The following is a 24,893-nucleotide window of genomic DNA, read 5'->3' as shown; positions in this document are numbered from 1 at the left end:
ATAAATCTTTCCTTGCCCCCAAATTTGGGACCCCAGGGATAGAGTGGTTTATAGAAACCCCCAGCCATAATGAACTATATCTTTTTATTTTTTAATTTTAATTTTATTTATTTATTTATTTTGGTCGCACTGCACAGCATGTGGGATCTTAGTTCCCTGATTGAACCCACACCCCCTGCACTGGAAGCACAGAACCTTAACCACTGGACCGCCAGGGAAGTCCCTACCCTATCTTTTTAGATGGAATGAAGTAAGTAAACATTTACAAATATTTGAAGGAAGATTTGGTATTTGACTAGATATAATGAATGAGAGGAAAGCATCAAAGATGATGCTGAGGTTACTCGCTTGGGTGACTGGGTGAACAGTGAAGCCACTAACTGTGATTGGGAATGTAGGTGGAGGGGAAATGGTGAGTTTGGTTTAGGGTGTGTGGAATGTGAGGTGCCTTGGGACATCCAGGCAAATGCATATAGTAGGCGGTTGGAAAATTGTATCTGGAGACATTGAACTTCTGACCACTTACAAATAGGAATGCCCAAGGATGAAAGAGGGACTTCTCTGAGTTGGAATAGGGCTAACAGTAAATAGCTATTTGAGATAGGACACTTTTTTCTTAATAGACTGTAACAGCTACCAGGTATTCACAAAGGTGAAGCCAAGTTAAAACAAAACAGAAAGATATTGATCTATATGCCCAGGACTCCCACATGGATTTGCTCTAGCTACTGCTTTCCTCTCATTCATTATATCTAATCAAATACCAAATTTTCCTTCAAATATCTCTCAAATAAAGACCCTCATATTTCTCTCCAAGGCCAGTGACTTAGCTCAGGCCCTTATTATTTTTTATTTGGTAACTTGTGATTCTTCTTTTGTGATCTGCCTGTTCACCTTCTTTACCCATTTTCTTCTTTACCAATTGGGACAGTTCGAAATGTATTTGCATAACATAGAAAATAGAGATTAAAAAATCTTATAAAGCAATTTTCTTCATATCCTGACTGGAGTTCTTGTTCATTTAAAGCTTTGAGGGATGTTCTTTCTACAGAACATCAAACATCAGGATGAAAAATTAAAATTTTCTCAGATTTGGAGCTTGCCACATATGGATGTTTGACATTCATTAAACTATGTGACAAATGAATGACTTAAATCTTACCTTTCACAGTGATGTGTGGGCACTGTATAAACATAACCTGGGATTCACTCCCTTCATACTTAAGATGCAGACAGAAATGTTTTAAAATCCCCTTTTTTTATGAGGTTTACTTTTTTTTACATTGTTTATTTGAAAGCTGGACACTTTTTCTCTAGTTAATTATCTGCAGTCTCCCACTGCTTCTATTTTCAGAACTGACATAGAAGATAGAAGCATCGTTTTTTTTTTTTTAAGCATTGGACACAGTTTTACAGTCAGAATTAGAAAAGTTCTCAGATCATTTGCCATAGAAGTTTTCAAGACATCATAAAGCACACTATAATTTAATAAATATTGCCTTTGTTTTTCAAGCTATTCTAAATATTCAAACAAGATTTTATTTTAAAATACATATTTAAAGCTTAGTGTATTTAATCATTAATTTCAATTATGTATGTAAACACACTTTAATCCTTAACAGTATGAGTGATTTCACTTATTCGTACGAAAGGCTTTTTATGATAATTCTAAAATTCATATTTATAATTTCTACTAAAAGACTAGAAAGCAAGCCTTTAATCCTGCTTGCACAATATACTAAACATAATCCTAAAATAACTAGTAAATTAGTCCAGGTAACAGCTGATAATTGGTGGCAGAACATAGCCTTTTACTGAAATTGTGGAACACTGAGTAATTAAAAGCAAGTCTTTGACACAAAAACATGGCATAATAATTTAGTTTGTATGAATGCTTGTAATTTAATGGGCTGGTTTTACCCACTGTTACTTCCACATTATACAACTAAATGATATTAAATATAAATTGATAATGGAAATGACTACTTTTCACTTTTTGTTAGATAATAACTGAAAGAAAGGTATTATGTCTTAATATTTGTTTCTGCTCTAGAAGGAAAAAACTCATCAATTACACATGCCTTCTGTGTGTCACCATAGTTTTACCTTTTATGTGGTAGAAGTTACATTATGAATCTTGTCAAAAACAGACTGGTATCAGATGACACATCTAACTTAAACCCCAAAAAACATGTTCCTGGCTTCATTTGACTTACTCTGGTGTTTCTCTAATATCCCACACATCATGGTACTCTGCCCCTTCTGGAACCTCCTCCGGATTCCAGATGTGCTCACTATTTTCATCACTTGTTTGAGGGATGACTGTGAAGAAAGGGAAGATAAAGTTGAAGCTTTTGCCTGTTTTACCCCTTGAAATTTCTCCTGTTCTTCTTCACACTAAGTTTGGGATCACTGAAGTGAAATATTTTCTATTTGTAATCGCTAGCTTGGTTTTTGGTCAGAGAAGCTAAATTCGTAACAATTGACTTAAATTTTTTTTTTTTTTTTTTTTTTTTTTTTTTGCGGTACGCGGGCCTCCCACTGCTGTGGCCTCTCCCGTTGCGGAGCACAGGCTCCGGACGCGCAGGCCCAGCGGCCATGGATCACGGGCCCAGCCGCTCCGCGGCACGTGGGATCCTCCCAGACCGGGGCACGAACCCGCGTCCCCCGCATCGGCAGGCGGACTCTCAACCACTGCGCCACCAGGGAAGCCCCTTGACTTAAATTTTTAATCAACACACAGCCAATACATTGAAGAGTTGTAATAATAATTGTAGAAAATTTGGAAAACACATATAAGCAAAAAGAAGAAAATAAAATAATCTACATTCTAACCACCCAGAGATGATCAATGATAGCATTCTGGTGTACATCTTTCCAGTCTCTCTCTCTCTCTCTCTCTCTCTGTATATGTGCGTATATCTATATCTATATCTACAGAAATATATATACATATATGTGTATATACACATATAAAACATATAATATACAAATATTTAGTACATAAAATAACATATTGTGTATAAAATATATATTATATACAACATATATGCAAAGAAATATTACACATTTTTTCAGAAACAAATAGGATCATACGTAAAATATTTTTACATAAAAGAACAAATCAAACATGCAATCAATCTGATTTGGATAGAAATACTTTATCTTGCCTTGTGTTTTACTATTTAAAAGTCCCTTGATACCTTTTCCGTGCAAGCCTGACATAGTTCTTTAAAAATATTATCAGTGAAAGAAACTGAAAACAGTAGAGACAATGATCATTTTTAATCCATTATTTTCCTCATATAGACATGGGCTCTAAAGAAAATCTCTCTCATTTGTCCTTTATGTCAACTGAGCACATGCCTGGGGTTTCTACATGTCATATTTAAATGTTTGAAAGTAAATGGGGGCTCACACCAATGAGTACTTGCCAGAGCAGTTGCTGCCAGTGTCTTCGTCCCCACAGTGAGCCACAGCCACCCCCTGCCTCCTCAGGAGTCCCTCCAATAGTAGCAGTAAAGTTTAACCATTCAGAGGACCTTCAAGATGGCGGAGGAGTAAGACGTGGAGATCAACTTCCTCCCCACAAATACGTCAAAAATACATCTACATGTGGAACAACTCCTACAGAACACCTACTGAATGCTGGCAGAAGACATCAGACTTCCCAAAGGCCAAAAAATCCCCATGTACCTGGCTGTGTGGCTGAAAGGGTCTTGATGCTCCAGCTGGGTGTCAGGCCTGAGCCTCTGAGGTGGGAGAGCCGAGTTCTGGACCACCAGAGACCACCTGGCTCCACGTAATATCAAACGGTGAGAGCTCTCCCAGAGATCTCCAACTCAACGCTAAGACACAGCTCCACTCAACGACCAGCAAGCTCCAGTGCTGGACACCCCATGCCAAACAACTAGCAAGACAGGAACACAACCCTGCCCATTAGCAGAGAGGCTGCCTAAAATCATAATAAGTTCACAGACACCCCAAAACACACCACCAGACGTGGTCCTGCCCACCAGAAAGACAAGATCCACCCTCATCCACCAGAACACAGGCCCCAGCCCCCTCCACCAGGAAGCCTAAACAACCCATTGAATCAACCTTAGACACTGGGGGCAGACACCGAAAACAATGGGAACTACGAACCTGCAGCCTGTGAAAAGGAGACCCCAAACACGGTAAGTTAAGCAAAATGAGAAGATGAGAAATATGCAGCAGAGGAAAGAGCAAAATAAAAACCGACCAGACCAAAAAATGAAGAGGAAATAGGCAGTCTACCTGAAGAAGAATTCAGAGTAATGATAGTAAACATGATCCAAAATCTTGGAAATAGAATGGAGAAAATACAAGAAACATTTAACAAGGACCTAGAAGAACTAAAGAGCAAACAATGACGAACAACACAGTAAATGAAATTAAAAATTCTCTAGAAGGAATCAATAGCAGAATAACTGAGGCAGAAGAATGGATAAGTGACCTGGAAGATCAAATAGTGGAAATAACTACCACAGAGCAGAATAAAAAGAAGGACACTACATAATGATCAAGGGATCAATCCAAGAAGAAGATATAACAATTGTGAATATTTATGCACCCAACATAGGAGCACATCAATACATAAGGCAAATACTAACAGCCATAAAAGGGGAAATCGACAGTAACACAATAATAGTAGGGAACTTTAACACCCCACTGTCACCAACGGACAGATCAACCAAAATGAAAATAAATAAGGAAACACAAACATTAAAAGACACATTAGACCAGATAGACTTAATTGATATTTATAGGACATTCCATCCAAAAACAACAGAATATACTTTCTTCTCAAGTGCTCATAGAACATTCTCCAGGATAGACCATATCTTGGGTCACAAATCAAGCCTTGGTATATTTAAGAAAACTGAAATCGTATCAAGTATCTTTTCCGACCACAACGCTATGAGACTAGATATCCATTACAGGAAAAATCTGTAAAAAATACAAACACATGAAGGCTAAACAATACACTACTAAATAACTAAGAGATTACTGAAGAAATCAAAAAGGAAATCAAAAAATACCTAGAAACAAACAATAATGAAAACACGACGGCCCAAAACCTATGGGACGCAGCAAAAGCAGCTCTAAGAGGGAAGTTTATACCAATACAACCCTAACTTAAGAAATAAGAAACATCTCAAATAAACAACCTAACCTTACACCTAAAGCAATTAGAGAAAGAAGAACAAAAAACCCCAAAGGTAGCAGAAGGAAAGAAATCATAAAGATCAGATCAGAAATAAATGAAAAAGAAATGAAGGAAACAATAGCAAAGATCAATAAAACTAGAAGCTGGTTCTTTGAGAAGATAAACAAAATTGATAAACCATTAGCCAGACTCATCAAGAAAAAAAGGGAGAAGACTCAAATCAACAGAATTAGAAATGAAAAAGGGGAAGTAACAACTGACCTGGCAGAAATTCAAAGGATCATGAGTGATTAATACAAGCAGCTCTATGCCAATAAAATGGACACCTGGAAGAAATGGACAAATTCTTAGAAATGCACAACCTTCTGAGACTGAACCAGGAAGAAATAGAAAATATAAACAGACCAATCACAAGCACTGGAATTGAAACTGTGATTAAAAATCTTCCAACAAAAGCCCAGGACCAGATTGCTTCATGGGTGAATTCTATGAAACATTTAGAGAGAGCTAACACCTATCCTTCTCAAACTCTTCCAAAAATATAGCAGAGGGAGGAACAGTCCCAAACTCATTCTACGAGGTCACCATCACCCTGATACCAAAACCAGACAAATATGTCACAAAGAAAGAAAACTACAGGCCAATATCACTGATGAACATAGATGCAAAATCCTCAACAAAATACTAGCAAACAGAATCCAACAGCACATTAAAAGGATCATAAACCATGATCAAGTGGGGTTTATTCCAGGAATGCAAGGATTCTTCAATATATGCAAATCAATCAATGTGATACACCATATTAACAAATTGAATGATAAAAACCATATGATCATCTCAATAGATGCAGAAAAAGCTTTTGACAAAATTCAACACTCATTCGTGATAAAACCTCTCCAGAAAGTAGGCATGGAGGAACTTACCTCAACATAATAAAGGCCATATATGACAAACCCACAGCCAACATCATTCTCAATGGTGAAAAACTGAAACCATTTCCACTAAGATCAGGAATAAGACAAGATTGTCCACTGTCACCACTCTTATTCAACAGAGTTTTGGAAGTTTTAGCCACAGCAATCAGAGAAGAAAAGGAAATAAAAGGAATCCAAATCGGAAAAGAAGAAGTAAAGCTGTCACTGCTTGCAGATGACATGATACTACACATAGAGAATCCTAAAGCTGCTACCAGAAAACTAGTAGAGCTAATCAATGAATTTGGTAGAGTAGCAGGATACAAAATTAATGCACAGAAATCTCTTGCATTCCTATACACTAATGATGAAAAATCTGAAAGAGAAATTAAGGAAACACTCCCATTTACCATTGTAACAAGAAGAATAAAATACCTAGGAATAAACCTACCTAAGGACACAAAACTCCTGTATGCAGAAAACTATAAGACACTGATGAAAGAAATTAGAGATGATAGAAACAGATGGAGAGATATACCATGTTCTTGGATTGGAAGAATCAACATTGTGAAAATGACTATACTACCCAAAGCAATCTACAGATTCAGTGCAATTCCTGTTAAACTACCAAAGGCCTTTTTCACAGAACTAGAACAAAAAATTTCACAATTTGTATGGAAACACAAAAGACCGCGAATAGCCAAAGCAATCTTGAGAAAGAAAAATGGAGTTGGAGGAATCAGGCTCTCTGACTTTAGACTATACTACTAAGCTACAGTAATCAAGACAGTATGGTACTGGCACAAAAACAAAGCACAAAACCAGTATGGTACTGGCACAAAGAAATACAGATCAATGGAACAACATAGAAAGCCCAGAGATAAACCCATGCACATATGGGCACTTTATCTTGATAAAGGAGGCAAGAATATACAATGAAGAAAAGACAGCCTTTCAATAAGTGGTGCTGGGAAAACTGGACAGCCACATGTAAAAGAATGAAACTAGAACACTCTCTAACACCATACACAAAAATAAACTCAAAATGGATTAAAGACCTAAATGTAAGGCCAGACACTATAAAACTTAGAGGAAAACATAGGCAGAACACTCTATGACATAAATCACAGCAAGATCCTTTTTGACCCACCTCCTAGAGAAATGGAAATAAAAACAAAAAAAACAAATGGGACCTAATGAAACTTCAAAGCTTTAGCACAGCAAAGGAAACCATAAACAAGACGAAAAGACAAACCCTCAGAATGGGAGAAAATATTTGCAAATGAAGCAACTGACAAAGGACTAATCTCCAAAATTTACAAGCAGCTCATGCAGCTCAACATCAAAAAAAAAACAAACAGCCCAATCCAAAAATCGGCAGAAGACCTAAATAGACATTTCTCCAAAGAAGATATACAGATTTCCAATGAACACATGAAAGGATGCTCAACATCACTAATCATTAGAGAAATGCGAATCTAAACTACAGTGAGGTATCACCTCACACCAGTCAGAATGGCCATCATCAAAAAATCTACAAACAATAAATGCTGGAGAGGGTGTGGAGAAAAGGGAACCCTCTTGCACTCTTTGTGGGAATGTAAATTGATACAGCCACTATGGAGAAGGGTACGGAGGTTCCTTAAAAAACTAAAAATAGAACTGCCATATGACCCAGCAATCCCAATACTGGGCATATACCCTGAGAAAACCATAATTCAAAAAGAGTCATGTGCCACAATGTTCATTGCAGCTCTATTTACAATAGCCAGGAGATGGAAGCAACCTAAATGTCCATTGACAGTTGAATGGATAAAGAAGATGTGGCCCATATATACAATGGAATATTACTCAGCCATAAAAAGAAATGAAATTAGAGTTATTTGTAGTGAGGTGGATGGACCTAGAGTCTGTCCTAAAGAGTGAAGTAAGTCAGAAAGAGAAAAACAAATACTGTATACTCACACATATATATGGAATCTAAAAAAAAAAAGGGGGTCTGAAGAACCTAGGGGCAGAACAGGAATAAAGACGCAAACATAGAGAATGGACTTGAGGACACAGGGAGAGGGAAGGGTAAGCTGGGACGAAGTGAGAGAGTGGCATGGACATATATACACTACCAAATGTAAAATAGATAGCTAGTGGGAAGCAGCCGCATAGCACAGGGAGATCAGCTCGGTGCTTTGTGACCACCTAGAGGGGTGGGATAGGGAGGGTGGGAGGGAGGGAGATGCAAGAGGGAGGAGATATGGGGATATATGTATAGGTATAGCTGATTCACTTTGTTATACAGCAGAAACTGACACAACATTGTAAAGCAATTATACTCTAATAAAGATGTTAAAAAAAAAAGAGAAAGTAAATAGGCATGCTAAATCCCAGCTTGCATTTGTTCCAACTGTTGCGGCAGCAAATGGAGACCCACATTAGGTGCAGAACATTATTTTGATTACTGTTAAGCATTCCCAGAAATGCACCTGATTGTCAGGTTTTCAATTCTTCCAGTTCATTTGAAATGATCTGCTTCCATCTAGCATGGGCTTTGTAAAGCATAATTACAGATTTATATATAATGTTTTACATATGACTCGTTGTTCTTAGAATTTAGAGATTATTAGACCTACATTATCAGAAATACAGGCAGCACAGAAATACATCCAAATTTGAACTAGTCTTCTGTGAAATGAATATCTCTTGAATAAGGCAAATAGGCTCTTGAGTATGTAGAATAACTGAAATTTTAAAATGGTCCACTCAGACCTCATTTTAGTCATTATTAAACATTTTTCCAGACAAAATCTTTTACAATTACCTAAATTGATGAGAGTACTTCATTTCCTCTCCCTGTCCACCCTTTGGTAACTGTGATCACGACCAACAGAATTACAGATTTCTACATTTTTAAAGATGTGCAAAATGTTCAACTCTGTGAAAATGTATAGGCCAAAATGCTGGGAAAACACCCAAAAAATATTTATTCTAGTTTACCGGACCTGTGACTTTATAAGTCACCCCATGGGCTTTAATTTATAAGCTTTTCAACTTAAGATAAAATTGTGTAGTTATTTGTTTCATTGTGTTCTCCAAAGGACTATTAGCTCATTGGGGGCAGGGAACCTTTCTATTTTGATCTCCATTGTAGTCTCAGAGATGATCATACTACCTGGTACATAATTAGCTCTCAACAAATATTTATTGAATGAATTAATGAATTCTGTGAAATTGCCAGAATATAGCAGCACAGAACGTGAAGAAGTTAAATGTCGTGGTAACTAGACCCTAAATACTAAAAAAGTTATCTAACCACATGTGACTGTCCTGGTTTTCCATCTCAGGAAATATGCCAAAAAATGTGAAGAACTCAAGGCAAATTAATTTCCATTACCAGAAAAACAACTTACCTGCAACACTAGAGTAAAAACAATATCTTTATATGTAAATAGTTGTTCATCGTTCTCACAATTATTTGAGTTCAGCTTTGATAAGTGCTAGTGTTAGTATTACTCTCCCTATCATTTTGCTCCCAAAGAAAAGATTATACTGATTATATTGATCTATATGCTTTATTAAATAACTTACCTTTAAGCGCTTCTGTTTTTGGTGGTCCAATATCCCCAGGACCCATTTCAGATGAACTATTTGACTGGAGGAGAGGAAAAAAAGTCCAACATTCTGTAATTACTACTTGTATAACTTGCACGACCAGTGATACTTTAAATTTGATAAGCTTTCCGTCTACAGTTTCATTAAGCTTCCCAGTTTCATTACCCATTGCTATTATATAACCAAGAGACAGATGTCAAGTATCATTTTGAATGTGTTTTCCTCGTCCTTTCAAAAAGTATTTGGTTTAATAGACCCCAAGGCAGAATTGATCTTTGATCAGACTAAATCCCCAGTTCCAGCCCAGTGAATCATGTATTCTTGGGGCTAGGGGAATGAGCCACATTCAACTCTTTGAAGGTTAGAACCAAGTGTTAGAATAAGAGCATCGACCCCTTTGGGTTTTGGCAGTTGTCTGGTCATAGTTAGATGGGGGACAGAAGTATGGGAAAGTTTTATAGAAATAAAAACAAACCACTAAATAGAGTCTAAGTATTTAGACATCAAACAACCCCTTCAAAAGTCTTGATAATAGGGCTTCCCTGGTGGCGCAGTGGTTGACAGTCCGCCTGCCGATGCAGGGGACACGGGTTCGTGTCCCGGTCCGGTAAGATCTCACATGCCGCGTAGCGGCTAGGCCCGTGAGCCATGGCCACTGAGCCTGCACGTCCGGAGCCTGTGCTCCGCAATGGGAGAGGCCACAACAGTGAGAGGCCCACGTACCGCAAAAAGTCTTGATAATAGCTTTTACTTGTTTCCACTGTGGATATGAAATACTTCTTTGTCCCATCACCTCATGACACTGAACTAGTGGATTTAAACAGCAACGCCAGATTAATAGTGTCAAATACATGCTGAACCACTTCAGTCTTCATGCAAGTTCAGGTTTATTTTGCCATCTTCTGTACGAGCAGACATACCCCCTGTATGGGACAGGAACAGCAGACATACTGCCCCTGTCTCACCAGTAGAAGAACAGTTTTCTTTTTTCAGCTAAGCATAACACACATTACCCCGTCAGTATAGCGGCTACCACCTTATTGGTCCCTGTCAGGAGTTCTTCGCTACTTCAAGAAATCCCAATTTTTTTTTTTACTAATTGTTCTTGCTGATGTCAGACTCTGCAGCTCCAATTCACTCCATTGCTGGCAGTCAAAACTTCTTATTGCGTGGTCCTGGCAAACTAGTACCTCCAAGTCTCCTTTTCCAGGCTCCTGCCCTTATCTCCCAAGACTTCAGACAGGTACACAAGTTATAATGTCCTGTTTGGGCAAGAGGAATAGGGTCTGTCCTTGAAAGCTGGTGGAAAAGCTCAACTGTGTCTTTTTTATGCTAAATTATTCCAACAGCTATAAATTATAAATTAATCTGTAACATTTCAAAGGTTTCTGAGACAGTAACTATTGCTTTCCAAAAGGTGCTCCAAAAGTGCTATGTCTGCTGTTAAGGTGTTACAGGCATTTTTATGTGAAAATCCCAAGACAATATTCTGTACATTTTTTTCTTTTAAATCACTAAAGTCATGTAAACTTGCAGTGCTTTTCTTAAGTTATTAATCATGAGAATATTAATACTACTAATAGTCAACCAGGGTAAAGCATTTTTTGGAACCTGAGGGCCTCTTGTTTTGTTGAGTGCTTCCTTCCTCAGCAAATTAAAATCCATAGAAATAAAAACTTGAACATTCCTGACAAAAATTGGTATGCTCTCCATGGACAGTGATGATTGGATCAGTATATCAGAACAGAGGAGGAGTTTCAGTTTATTAACTTAATGAAAATAAATGATTAAAAATAAAATTTTCAAGTGAAAAGATGGATCAGGATAATAAAAACATTAAAAACCATCTGGCAATTGTTTCTATAAGAATATCATTTCAGCCTCTACCATGAATCTACATCCAATTATCCGAGCAATTTATCATTGCAATTCATGCCACTTTGCAATATGTAAGAGAGTTAGAACATCCTTGTTACGTTGTCTGTGCAGAGCGGTAAACCTTATTTCCCAAGGTCTTAAGATCCCCTCGTGAGACAACAGACATACTCTCTTCCCAATCTCCTATATTCTTAACAATTCTTGGTGGGGATAGTGTAAATAAACCAATGTGTATGCAACAGTTCTAAATGCTGTTTTCAGTGAGTGTATTTTCAAAAACACATCGCTCTTGTAATCGTTCTACAGTTCCCAAGATTAATACATGTTAAAAAATGAAAAGCCGTTTCTCTCCTGGAAAATTTAATAGTTCATTAGAAACATTAATTTTTCTCACACTGTTCTGATACCCCAATTCTATATCCTCTAATGATATCTGTACTGTGGTGGCTGAATGACAAATTATCTCGAAATTGCTTATAACCCAGATATACAGAATCATACATTATTATAGTAATTTTCCTCTATATATTGTACAATTTGGTAAAATGATTCTAGTCTCTCTATTCTCATAAGCACTCATCTTTCCCCTGGAAACATCTCTAGATGCAAATAAACATCTCCATACATAAATGCCAAAGGAAACAGGCTTTGTAACCAGGGAAAATTCTTATCTCTGAATCTGTTCTAGTTACAAGTTCCACTTCCCTTTATTCCACATCACTGTTTCTCTATATGAAATACTTTTATCTATATGACATAACTTTACCTTTTCTATACTTTTTCTATATGACATAACTTTACCTTTCCCAGGATTTATCATTCTATTTCAGCTAAGGTAGCAAAAACGAGTTTGCCTTCCCAAACTTATTGATATTGCACTTAACTTTTTCTTCTGTGTCCTATTTGTTGTATATATTCAATGCTGTTACTAATGGCCTGCTTTTTCTTTCCTTCTTTGGCCTCTACTAAGAATTTTCCCTGACTAAAACTTCTTGGTTCCTAATCCTGGCTCCAAGCTGACTCAGTTCCCCTCCTCTACAAATTTTATTTCCATTGCATGTCTTACTTGATTCTGCCCTGTTCCACATAACTTCTTCCTGGGGGGTGGAAGCTCAATCCAGTGTCAATCTGGTTGACACTGGATTGGCTGCCTATTTAGATTATACTACTTGTTTTCCCACACTATGGCAAAAAAGAATTTGGGGAGGAGAAAATTGATATGTATGTTCATGGGAGATGGTTTATTCATGGTAAACTGGTCATGATAACAAAGAACATTAAAATAGTTTAAAGCAAATTGATATATTCTGCTATAGTACGAGACTTTTTAAAATAAATTTATTTATTTTATTTATTTATTTTTGGCTGCCTTGGGTTTTCATTGCTGTGCGAGGGCTTTCTCTAGCTGCAGGGAGTGGGGGCTACTCTTCGTTACGGTGAGCGGGCTTCTCACTGCGGTGGCTTCTCTTGTTGCAGAGCACAGGCTCTAGAGCGCAGGCTCAGTAGTTGTGGCACGCGGGCTTATTTGCTCTGCGGCATATGGGATCGTCCCGGACCAGGGCTCAAACCCCGGTCCCCTGCATTGAGAGGCGGATTCCTAACCACTGCGCCACCAGGGAAGCACCTATAGTATGAAACTTCTGCCGCAAATTTTGTTTGCCTTCACATAGGCAGTCTGATAGCCAAGGTTTGCTAATATCTAAGGAGGAGGAGAATGGAGAGCAGGGGGTTACATGGAAGTATTTTGAGTATTCTGAGCATACTGGCAGTGACTGTGGAATGGCCAAAGGTCAATTCATGCAACTCTCCTACCCAAAATGAAGCCCATCTTGCTGCTGCAAGCCTCCCTGAGGTTCCCTGTCCTGACCCCAAATGCTATTCAACTAATTAGATTCCACAGCTCTATCTGAGCATGTAGCAGGAAGCCAATTTTAATAGGCTGAAGCTAGTTTGTCCCCTTATTTGGCTCAAAATATTTTCTGTTCTGCTTTCATGTGTAGACAAATTTTTAAAAATTAAGGGTTTTGGGGGCCTAATTAATATTGTCTAATTAAAATTATTTGTTTTATAGAAATATTGTCTAGGCTTAAAAATCCTAGCTATCACTCTTTGTAATGGTTGTCAAGCATTCTTTGGCCATAAATATAAATGACAAACATTTTGAAATGTGGCTATTGCTACCATAGTTACAGAACTATTTTCCTATTCAGTGTTCAGGTAGTTTAGAAAAAATATAATTATGTTTGCTAGAAATGTACTAGAGGTTATACTCTCATGCATAATCAGTCCTGCAACCTCCTGTGAATGTATTAGATGACAGAGCCCTGCTCCCACAGCAAGGTTGGAACAAGTTGTTCAAATACAGTTTCACAACTTAGTGTGATCAGAACTAATTCATCTGTAAGTATACAACCACCTGTCCGGACTCAAAGTCATCCTCTTCCGGATAAAGCAGCTTAGAGAGAGCTTGAAGAGCTGAAGCTGAGGAAATGGTTTCCATTTCCATATGTTCGGATTCCATATTTTCAGATTCCATATTCTGAGGAAGAAGATAATAGAAAGAGGTATTTTAGTCTTCTATTTTATTTAAGACATGAAGATTTTTCTAAATTGTCATATCTCCCTCCTTTCCCTGGGTCACTCCATTATCTCTTATTCCTCCTTGAAAATCCTTGTAAACTCCTTCAAATATATGTATTTTGCTGACTCACAGACCTGGGGCAGCAAGTAAACGCAAGTATACAGCTTGCTTTATTAAAACTTCGTGCTCAATCTAACAAGCATTTCTTGAGCACCTACATAGTGGTTCTCAGATTTTAGTGTGTTTAAAGGTCACTTGGGGATTTAGTTAAAAATGCACATCCTTAAACTTTACCCCAAGAGAAAGGGTTTGTCAGTGTCATGTAGAATGTACATTATTATTTGGAAACATACTTTTGTAGACTACCTTTTTATCTGTCTAATATATGCTGTCTAGCTTGTATATTCCTATTTAGTGAACTGAAAAGGATGTTTGTTGGGGGGAATATCTCAAGGAACTTTACTCATTTCACACTTTTGCCTCAGGCAGGCCGGTATCTTCTGCTTTATTTAAAATTTTAATCAACCCTTGATGATGCCTTGCACTATATTGCTGTTTGAGACCTCTAGTGGGTTGGTTCATTAACTTTAGTGAAAGTTCACACAAAATAAATTGTTTTTTTCTGATTATAATAGTGATACTATATATGTCTATTGTGGAAATTTTAGGAAATAATACATTAAAAGTAGAAATAAGAGAATCACAACTACTTGTAATCCTACCAACCAGACATCAGTCTTTTAAATAATCTCTACCATTATATTTGGAGTAGGAATTCAGGATCTTTAAAAATCTTGGGAGTGTCACACTTTAATGAATAACCTGAATAAAGACTGTAGAATTAGGCCTATTGTTAGTGATTTGGGCATAAATATAATAGGAATCTTTTCTACACTTCTGCTGATATTTTTTGAATATTATTTTAGAAAATTAATTCACAGGAAGCTTTTCTTTAGTGCTTTTATGAAATGATCCACTAAAATTTTTGTGTTGTGCCTAGAACAGTAATACAAAGGAATTCTCAAAAGTGTGCTGGTACAATCACCTGTCAAAATCAATCTGCATGTAAATGGCGTTTTACAAACCTTTTGTTTTACTATTATATTTTACCATTATCTTGACTTTCCTTTTTAAAAGGAAAACTGATCTGAATGCTTATCGGAGATGTCAAGGGTATGAAACAAATGTTAAATTGCCCTATAGATCTAGCACAGAGGCAAGTATATCACAGTGGTTAAGAGTAAGGGCTCTGGAGTGATGTTGCTTAGATTTGTATCTATCGTTTACTTCCTAGCTCTGTGACTCTGGGCTACATCATTTAAACTAATAATGATGTCGAATAACTTAATGATAAAACTCATTACATTGAAAACTCATTAAATTGGAAAAGGTGAAATAAGAGCCGATTAAAACAATCTTCTCTCACAGTATGGTCTGGTAGTCTGCTATGGAAATGAATAATTGACACATTAAATTAAACAAAGAGGCTTCTGTTTATATTTTTAAAGTCCTAGATGATTATGTGTTCATTAAATATTTACTTAACATTAAAAGCAAAAAGTTTATTGAAACATTTTTTACCTTTGACAGTGAAAGGGAAAAATGGATCCAGATATCAGATGCAATGATATAAATGGTATTTTGAATTGAAATTGTACAATGAGACTTTTAAAAAACAAATATAGCCAAAATTGTTTTACTATTCCAGCATTGCCTACCTTACAATATTGTTGTGATGGCCGTATTATGCACCATAGGTAAAAGAGTTTGCTGAAATATGAAAAGCTTTATAAAAATATCATTATTATTTGGCACGTAGTGACAGCACCCACAGGTACACGATGATGAGGCTTGCTAGAGCTTAATGGTGGGCTGGTGAGAAGGGAAGAAACTGGAACCAGTAGAACTAACCCAGAAGAAGGGTATTCAGAAGTGCCAAATATAGCATCTGAGTTAGCAATCAGAGCTGCTATTCACGCATGCTCATGGGCTTGGCAGTGACATGGCAGCGAGAGTTTCAGGACGTGAGCAGTGTTTCGGCAGAAAGGTTGAATAGCCATGGTTACAGGGAGGCCTATTTAGGTAAAGTAGGATCCTGGTCCATAGGTGGGGGTATAGGAGGCAGGGGTTCTTGAGTATTATGGGGGAGTCGGCAGCTAGAGGAAGGTTCAGAATAAGGCTGGGCTCAACATCACAGCTATAAAAGAGAAAAGGAAACAGGCACTCCGTCAGAGGCTTTCTAATGTCCCAGTGGAGGTTATGAAGGAAGGCTGTGGTTCAGTAAGTACACTGGATACTGTATTTAGGAAAAGCAGATTAATTCTAAATCCCCATCAGTTGGGAAGTAGCTCTCGCCTGGTTCTCATTTGGTAAGAGGCAGGGCAGTGTGGGCAGTGGGAAGCTACACCTAGAGGCTGAGCGTCTTCAGTAACCGGAGCTGGCAGGTAGTCAGCAGTTGGTGAACACTGAACGAAGCATGACTAAATTCATACGAATGTTGATTTCAAAATAGTCACCTTGAAAGGTTATACATTGATGTAAATTACGCTATCAATGCTCAAAATATTTTGGAACTGCCTTCGTATGTATCACCAAGAAAACAGGTATCACTATGGTATCACTCAGTGTGATTACACATCAGATTTGTCTCCAAGTGATTTCTAGATATATCTAGATATCACATCTACTTTCAAAATATGAAGATTTAATACTTTGAGGATATTCAAAAGAATGTGCTGCAAGCCTCAAGGCGATTCTAAAAGAGTAGCTTCAAAAGAAATTTGAGCAATAACAACAGCATTAGAATAAGTGGATAGCCTCCCAAAGTGACTGCTTTGAAGGGAATACCACTCCTTGGGATGTAAAACAAATCATTCACAATAATTTATAGTATGCTCTTTATATCTGAAGTATATTAGGAATCAGACTTTTTAAATTCCAAATTATGCTGGCATACAATGGCATAGGTTCATACTTAGCTAAATTGGAGTAGAAATATCATAATAAAATTGGCACTCCAGCAAAAATAATTTTTGCCATATCAACCATAATAATCATCTATAAACACAAAATAATAAATCACGACAAGTTTGTTGATATTGTATTTTGACAAACAAAAGAATCAGCAATACTTTATAAGTAACTAATCAAAGAACTCAAAGTATCAAAAGAGAAAAACAATGATCTGAATTTTTAGAAAACTATATTCTAATTTCAATGGAAATGAAGGTTCTACTAGCTTTTTTAGAAGTCTAACAAATTAAGAATAATTTGTTAAACTATTAAAAACATATTAAAGTTCATTTGACAAATACATAACATCGGAAAAATTAAAGCAAGATGCCTTTTTATGAACTATGCAGTGTTATTTATTTGTAGGACTATCTTTTATTTGTAAATTTGATATAAAGTTCATCTTGAGCCTGACAGTCAAGGTCCTTCAGGATTTAACCCCAACCTAATTTTCTGCCCTTCCCTCCTATTATTCTCCTACCTGTAATCTGCATTCTGTTAAAAACTGAACTGCTAATTAAACATACCCTATAATCTCCTGCCTTTGTACTTTGGAATGTATTCTTCCTTTTGCTTAAACTACCCAGATAGTATAGTGTAGTGATTAAAAAAAAAAAATTCTGGAGCCACACTGCCTGTTTGAATCTGTCATTGCCACTTAAATAGGCCAAGAATAAATTTAAGGCAAATTTGAGCAGGAACTTCATTTTAAAAATATATTGCTAAATCTTTTATTTGAGATTTGGTTATTTAGAAAGTAAATTTTCTAGACCCTTCTTTTTTCTCTCACTCTCTTTTGCTAGGCCAATTCCAGTGGCAGAGTTTTCTAGACAGTGCTTTTAATTTTTCCCACATCAACTTGAATCCTTAGGGCCTTCATAGGTGATTGGGGTATCTCTTTCGGTACTAGCCACAATGAGCTAAAGAGACAGATGCTTCAGAACCAGCTCTTTACCAAAACATTGGAGCCATTTAGGGACTAAACAAGCTCAACCAGGATGACTCCAGACTCACGGCACCATAACAATAATATCAATAACCCGAGATTAAGTCGGACTCTAGTTAAGAGGGCTGGGGTCTCAGCAGGAATGGCTCTTCGACCTGAACTAATTGGAGAGAAGTCTAGGTTAAATTAGTGAAAATTCTGAATTACACACTATTCAAAAAGAAATGACATTTTATTAATTCAAATTTATATAGCAAATAAAATCAGGGTAATAAAGAATCACCAAATAGTGTCATTTGGGAACTTGGTTAATAGGTAAACACATATCCCTATGTAGAGTACTGACTGTTTATAGCTGAATGATTTCAAAGTATTAAAAATTCATTTACTCTCTTAAATAAAATTGGCATTTCTTCTGCAACTTTATGTATATAGTACCTTATTTAACAATTCCTGTATTAAAATTCTTCTGAAAACACAAAAGTAAACATCATCTATGCCTATGTCTGAGTTAAATTATAATATACTGGTTGGTTTTTTCTTACATTTTTTGACAACTATACACATCAATGATTCCCTGACTATTAAAACTAATTCATTTTGACTTGTTTTTACAATACCAAGAATAATTTCCTTTTTTAGGTCTCTAACTTTCACTGCTATTGAATGTACCAAGTCATAAGTAACTATGGGGACTTAACAAGAGTTTTTGTTACAAATTTAAAATATATTTAATGGAAGATGATTTTTGAAAGTACCTGGAATATTTCATAAATCTAAATGTCAAGAAATGAGCCTCTTGATTTAATATTTCCTCTACCCGTTATTCTTTGTTTTAGCCAAACTTAATACACTTGCCAACAATTTTTTTGTTTCTGTCGCATTCCCATACTCCACCTCTATCTAAAAAGGAGTTGAGACAGCTCATTTTCCTTCAGGGCTTTGAAATTTTCTCCCTAAGTCAACAGGCCTGTTTTCTTCATTTCTTCAGGAAATAGTCTCTGTTCTCAATCCCTGTCACAAGAAGCTCTTAGGAAAAGAGGCCCCTACCTCTCTGCTCAAACTCTGTACTCTCCCCTCACTCAGATTTTATTTTTTGTCACAGTCCCTTACCTTTTGACGGGTACAGTCCAACGACATATAACACTTACTCTCCCAATCAGCCCTTGGTGAGTAGCAGGTTTGGTAGGGACAAGTAGGCTTTTGCACACCACGCTCCAGGCCCCCAAGTGCGGTCTGACTGCTTCTCACTCCTCAACGAATCTGACCAACTGTGGTTGGAACTCTCAGGCCACAGTGCTCACATTCCGACACACAGGGCATTGTCCACGAAATACAGGCCATTTTTTTCAGTCTGAACAGCGTTATACCCCCTAAAAAATATATCCCAACCAAGGCAACCTGGTCCAAGATAAATCATGCCTGTACATGTAAAACAGAAGATAACAGTGGCTACTTCAACTTAGAGCACCCTGATCTACCTACAAGGAAATAATAGTTTTCACTCTCAAATTAGCGTTACAACAGTAAGTGTATGTAAGTGTCTAGAGAAAAACGTCGGGAAGGTTCGCATGTTCATTTTGGCCTTCTGACATTCCATCCGCATCCATCCCTTGTCTGGTAAAACTGCCCCATCTCACTCACATTCTGATAGACTGAGTTTTGTTAAAGCTGAATCCTGCTTCTAGAGCGTCTTGGGCAGGGGGATTTAGAGAACAGATCTGTTCTATCGGCAATTGTGGCTTTTTTAGGGTATCTCTCAGAGCCGTAAGTATCTAGAGTTCTCCCTAATTTCTCTGATAGCTAAGGCATCTGAGGACCCCTTCTTTCCCCCTTCTAAGGTTCGGGTTTCCTCACCTGGGTCAGTTTTTGGGTGGCTCTCTAGGATCCAAAAATACACTGCGGAGAGCTCTGCGTCCCTCTGTTGCCTGGGTAACAACGTCGTTTAAGATCGCCGCCAACCCCCGCCTCCGGGTTCCCGCTTGACTTTCCTGGCCAACCATAGAAGAGTGTCCTTTGAAACCTCACGAGAAGTAACCAATCCGGGCGCGTGCCAGTTGTGGTCAATGGCCGCCCTTTCCAGTTAACTAGGTCGACCCCTTTTAAGCCTGGGTCTCAGCATCGCTCCGCGGAGAAGCGCCCGCTGCGCAGGCTGGCTCTTTTCGGCCGCAGGAGTTCCGGGTCCGCCTCTGGCCGCTCCGCAGTTTTAACTGCCTTCGCCTTTACTTTGCAGCCACCAGAGTTACCGCCACCACCGGTTTTCGTTTGTTCAGGAAATCAGCGGGCTCCCTCACTGTTACTTTCTTCCTGCACGTGTATTCTAGATCGGACCGCTAGTTGTCCAGCAGATCCCGAACAGCGTGGGCAGAAAGGTAGGCTCGGTGGCCGGGGGGTTTGAGGAGGTTTTGTGGCGGCTCCACACGCGCTCCCCACGCCCCCTTTCCGCGCTGTGACAGAGACACGTGTTGTGGTTCCGTCCCGGCTCAGCGTTTGTGTGTGTGTTTGTGTCTATGTGTGTGTAGGGTGGGATCGCGCTTTTTTTTCCTCTGCTGTGAGCAAGCCTTCTGGATCCGGAGCCCCAGGGGGAGCACCCCTACGGCTGCCATGCAGCTCCAGCGAGGCACCGGCCGGAGCTACGCGTCGCTCCCACTCACGGGAACGTCGCCGGACCCGGTGCCCCGCTTTTCCCGCTTTGGAGTGCAGAAACGCTGGCGCGGCGCCAGTTTGCTCTGCTTGGCAATCGGAGTGTTTGCACTTGGCCTAGAGGTACAGTTGTGACCCTAGTTTCTCAGGAATTCCGTGGTTTGGTTTTAAATAAAAGGGAAACAGAATAGATGGCTTAATAAATGTTTGGAGTATTCAAAACTGATTAGCTATACATATAACCCCTTCCATGCCCTCAAGAGGAATCCTAACAAGAAGGCCAGGAATCTGGACCTGAGCTGTGAATTTTTGCCCCCTTGGATGTATGGATTTGCCCCTCTAGGTTTCTCTGTGCTGGAGTAGCAGTCATCAACCACAATATGAGTTAGGTTGAATGTATTTTTTTAACTAATAAATATGGACATTTTCAAAAGGATACACTCTAAAAAATGTATGAATCATAGCATATTCAAGCAGATTCAAGTGCCATAATAACACTCATGGTGATTAGCTTTCTTTTTGAATGTCTTTTCCAAAGATTATATGAGTATGTATTCATTTGTAATTTACATTTTTTATAAAGGAAGCAATTAAGTTGACTGGGAGAATAAAAGCTATAATTGGTCTGTATTAGCACATTCCCCCTTTTCAAAGCACACAGGTTGTCTTATTTTCTGTCATTCTAAAACATTCTAAAACTAGAGCCTCTTTTTAAAATTATAAAATATTTCAGACAGAAAATTACAGAGACTTATACACCATCATCCATGTACCCACGAAAGATTTAACAATTGTTAACCTTTTGCCATATTTTCATTAGATATTGGTTTTTTTTAAAGAACTAAAACATTACACTAAAACTAAACATAAAACTAAAACACTACTCTTTGTACCCCTTCCCAATCCCAGAGATATTTGTTCTTCTGAAGTTGTTAAATATTTTTCCTGTGTTTTTAAGTGCACTCAAACATAGATGGCCATAAATGATTTGTAATATATTGTTTTGTATGTCCTTTGACATTTTCATAAATGGTATACTGTACTTACTCTTCTGCAACTTTCTGGGGGTCAACATTGTTTTTGAGATTTGTCTATACTGATAAATGTAGATAAAGTTAGTTATTTTAGGGGGGATAAACTGGGAGATTGGGATTGACATATACACACTACTATATATAAAGATAACTAATAAGAACCTACTGTATAGACAGGGAGCTCTATTCAGTGCTCTGTAATGACTTGTATGGGAATGGAGTCTGGAAGAGAGTGAATATATGTATATGTATGTCTGATTCACTTTGCTGTACAGCAGAGATTAATACAACATGGTAAATCAACTATACCCCAATTAAAAAATTAATTAAAAAAATTTTTAAAATGAAATAACACATATATAACTCATATAAATACTAAAATGTGAAGTGACTTTTATTTTTTACACAATTATTTCAGTAACACAGAAATATTCAAAAATGCTATCTTGCCATTTAATATGTACAGTTTTCATAGGTTTCTCCCGGTAGACTTATTGCACAATCCAGGAATAAAGCTTAAAACAGAAAGTCATTTAGGAGTAATAAAACCTAAATTAAGAAAAGAAAAAAACGTTGCTTTTATTGCTGTAAAGTAGCCCTCATATAACTATGCCACTTAAAAATATCTCCATTCCACTATTGTTGTTGGACATTTAGGTTGTTTCAAGTATACAAATATTCATATAAATCATACCACTAAAAGAGGTACCTACATTAGGCAAATTCATAGACACAGAAAGTGAAATAGAGGTTACCAAAAGGTAAAATAGAGGGGCTGGGGGAGTGGGCAATGGGAAGTTATTGTTCAATGGGTACAGAATTTCTGTTTGTGGTGATGAAAAAGTTTCGTAAATATTGAATAGAGAGTGGTGATGGTTAAACAATGTTGTGAATGTACTTAATGCCACTGAATTGTACACTTAAAAATGGTTAAAATGGTAAATTTTACATTATATTTTACCACACAAAAAAATTACAAACATAAGAATTATGCTTATTTTTCAAAGGCATACCTTGAAAAATATACTTGATGACTAGTTTTTTTGTGGAGTAAAGCCCTGAGAAAAGTGAGATTTATTTTAAAAAATAAACTTGAATTAAGTTATATTAGCCAGATCTATTTTTCCTTGTAAAATGATATTTTTTGAAATCTTTAAATGACTACTATTACTTCATGCTACTATTACTTCATGCTTAAGATTTTTATGAATACTAGTATGCTTCAGAAGTTTCCAGTTTTTCATTTGTTGTTGTTGTTTTTTTTTTTTTTTTTGCTCTTTTTCTCCAAGGTTTTGAGGGAGGATTCTTCTAAAAGTGAGTAGGCCTTGAGGCTGTACTTTGCATTTGAATGCCATTCCTCTTTCATTTCTTAGACTAGTTCTCTCCAGTGATGTACTCTCTTCTTTCTCCTCTCCCCTCTCCTAATCCTGTTCTTTCACTGCTGCCCTTTTGGGTCCCTCTGCCTCCTTTCCATTTAGCCAAGCCTTCTCTTTGGGTTTCTCTGCCCTCCACTCCCGTCCTCTATTGAGTCCCCTCCCCTGCCTTGTATCCTTCTCAGCTCCTCCAAGATTTCCCCTCTCTTGAGTTCTTCTGCCCACCCTCCCCTGTGGTCTCATCCCTGGTCTTTTCTTTTCCACTGTTGTAACTGCTAAAGGCATTCACTAAAATAAGACTTGTTTCATGGAAATGTACAGTCTTCTCTGCAGTGTCAGACTTGTAATATTCGGAAAGTTGGTCTTAATTTTGGGATTTGAAAAAACCTTTCTAGCCTTTAAAATAAGATTCTGACATTATGGCCTTGACAAGTTATAGTATGAGTACGAAGGGGGAGAAAAACACTTAACGTGAAAGATAATCAGTGAGTTATATTGCTTAAGATGTTTAATATGAACTGAAAACTAATGCACAATTTTCCATAGCTCTATATTTTATTTTGGCATAAAATAAAATGATTACCATTAGAGGTTTGATCCCTTCCTATTTCCTTGAAAATGGCTGTGCTAATTTCACCTCTCCCTATCCATTTCTCTCTGGGGACTCAAACATTTAGGATAAAACATTGGTAACTCAGTTTCTACTTCCAGAGTTGGCATCAATAACTGTCAGTGCAAATAAGGACCCTATTGTACTTTGAGGCTTCAATTTTTCTACTTTCTTCTTTAGTTCCATTTCTGTAACGCTTTCTTGGTGGAAAAGGGGTTTCTTCAGTGATTTGGTACTTTTCCTTTGCTTCTCTGCCTCTCTCCTTAGTTCCATAATTAATATGTTAAGGAACCATATGTATCATCAGAAGTTACTATTTATTGGAATGGTTTTATACCAGAACTAATCACATTGCATGAATTTTCAGGCCAGGTTGTTTAGTCATGATGTTCTTGAGAAGGTGAACTGAATTCGTGGAATGGTGAATGGAATTCACCATTCACGTGGAATTCATGAATGGTTATCTAGTAACTAGGCATTTTAGGGAGAACGTTGTCTCCAAAGAGGATTTGCCTCCAAGAAGGCAGAAAAACTTTTTAATCCATTACATGGCTGAACTTCTATGCTAGTCACTTCTTGACAGTTATTTCTCAAAGTAATGTGGGGGAATAATGGCATGAGTGATTTCCCCCAAAATCATTTATACTTTGTGAGACAGAAGCCCCTAAACATTTATGTTGAAATGACCTATAATAGGTACCCAGGCTTGAACTTATTTTGTTTCTGCTCTTTGAGATGCAGACTTATCTTCCTAATATGTGTTGCTTAAGCTAATGTTACAGTGAAAGTATTGTGTTCAGTTCCTTCACTTACTATTTGTTTGACCTTGGGAAAGTAATTTAGTATCTTAGAGCCTCAGTTTCTTCAACTATAGAATGGAGACCAAAATACCTTTACGGTTTGTTGTAGGTAATTAAAAGATGAGGAATGTCAGATTCGGTAAGTGCTTTTATCATTTCCCTTTTATTCAAGAGATTCAAGAACTTAAGTGGTAAAATGGTGTGTCCTGAAATGACCTACCATCATTTATTGATCCTGAGTCAGGTTTCCTACTAACCAGAACACTCCTAGGACCTATAAAGGACGATAGGTAGTACAAAAAGAA

At 37.5% G+C, this 24,893-nt stretch overlaps 2 protein-coding genes across 4 annotated transcripts in view; one reads left to right on the top strand and one right to left on the bottom strand.

Moving 5' to 3' along the window:
• Positions 1-20,104, bottom strand: part of DNAAF6 (dynein axonemal assembly factor 6) — a 40,916-nt gene extending 20,812 nt beyond the window's left edge. Inside the window, exons 1-4 of the mRNA XM_079911602.1 lie at positions 19,986-20,104; positions 14,006-14,128; positions 9,688-9,751; positions 2,217-2,322 (exon numbers count right to left, since the gene is read on the bottom strand). Coding sequence (XP_079767728.1) covers positions 2,217-2,322; positions 9,688-9,751; positions 14,006-14,125 — 290 coding nt within the window. The 5' untranslated portion in view covers positions 14,126-14,128; positions 19,986-20,104. The remainder of the gene's footprint in view (positions 1-2,216; positions 2,323-9,687; positions 9,752-14,005; positions 14,129-19,985) is intronic.
• Positions 20,105-20,256: 152 nt separating this feature from the next.
• Positions 20,257-24,893, top strand: part of NUP62CL (nucleoporin 62 C-terminal like) — a 69,341-nt gene continuing 64,704 nt past the window's right edge. The window contains exons 1-2 of one of the 3 annotated variants that reach the window (XM_079911601.1): positions 20,257-20,500; positions 23,095-23,119. The gene's annotated coding sequence lies outside the window, so the exon portion shown is untranslated. The remainder of the gene's footprint in view (positions 20,501-23,094; positions 23,120-24,893) is intronic. The other 2 variants (XM_079911600.1, XM_079911599.1) reach the window with 2 other exon arrangements.

Source organism: Stenella coeruleoalba, assembly GCF_951394435.1.
Source record: "Stenella coeruleoalba genome assembly, chromosome: X".
NCBI lineage: Eukaryota > Metazoa > Chordata > Mammalia > Artiodactyla > Delphinidae > Stenella > Stenella coeruleoalba.
Note: the sequence above shows the minus strand (reverse complement) of the source record. Positions and strands in the feature narration are given on the sequence as shown.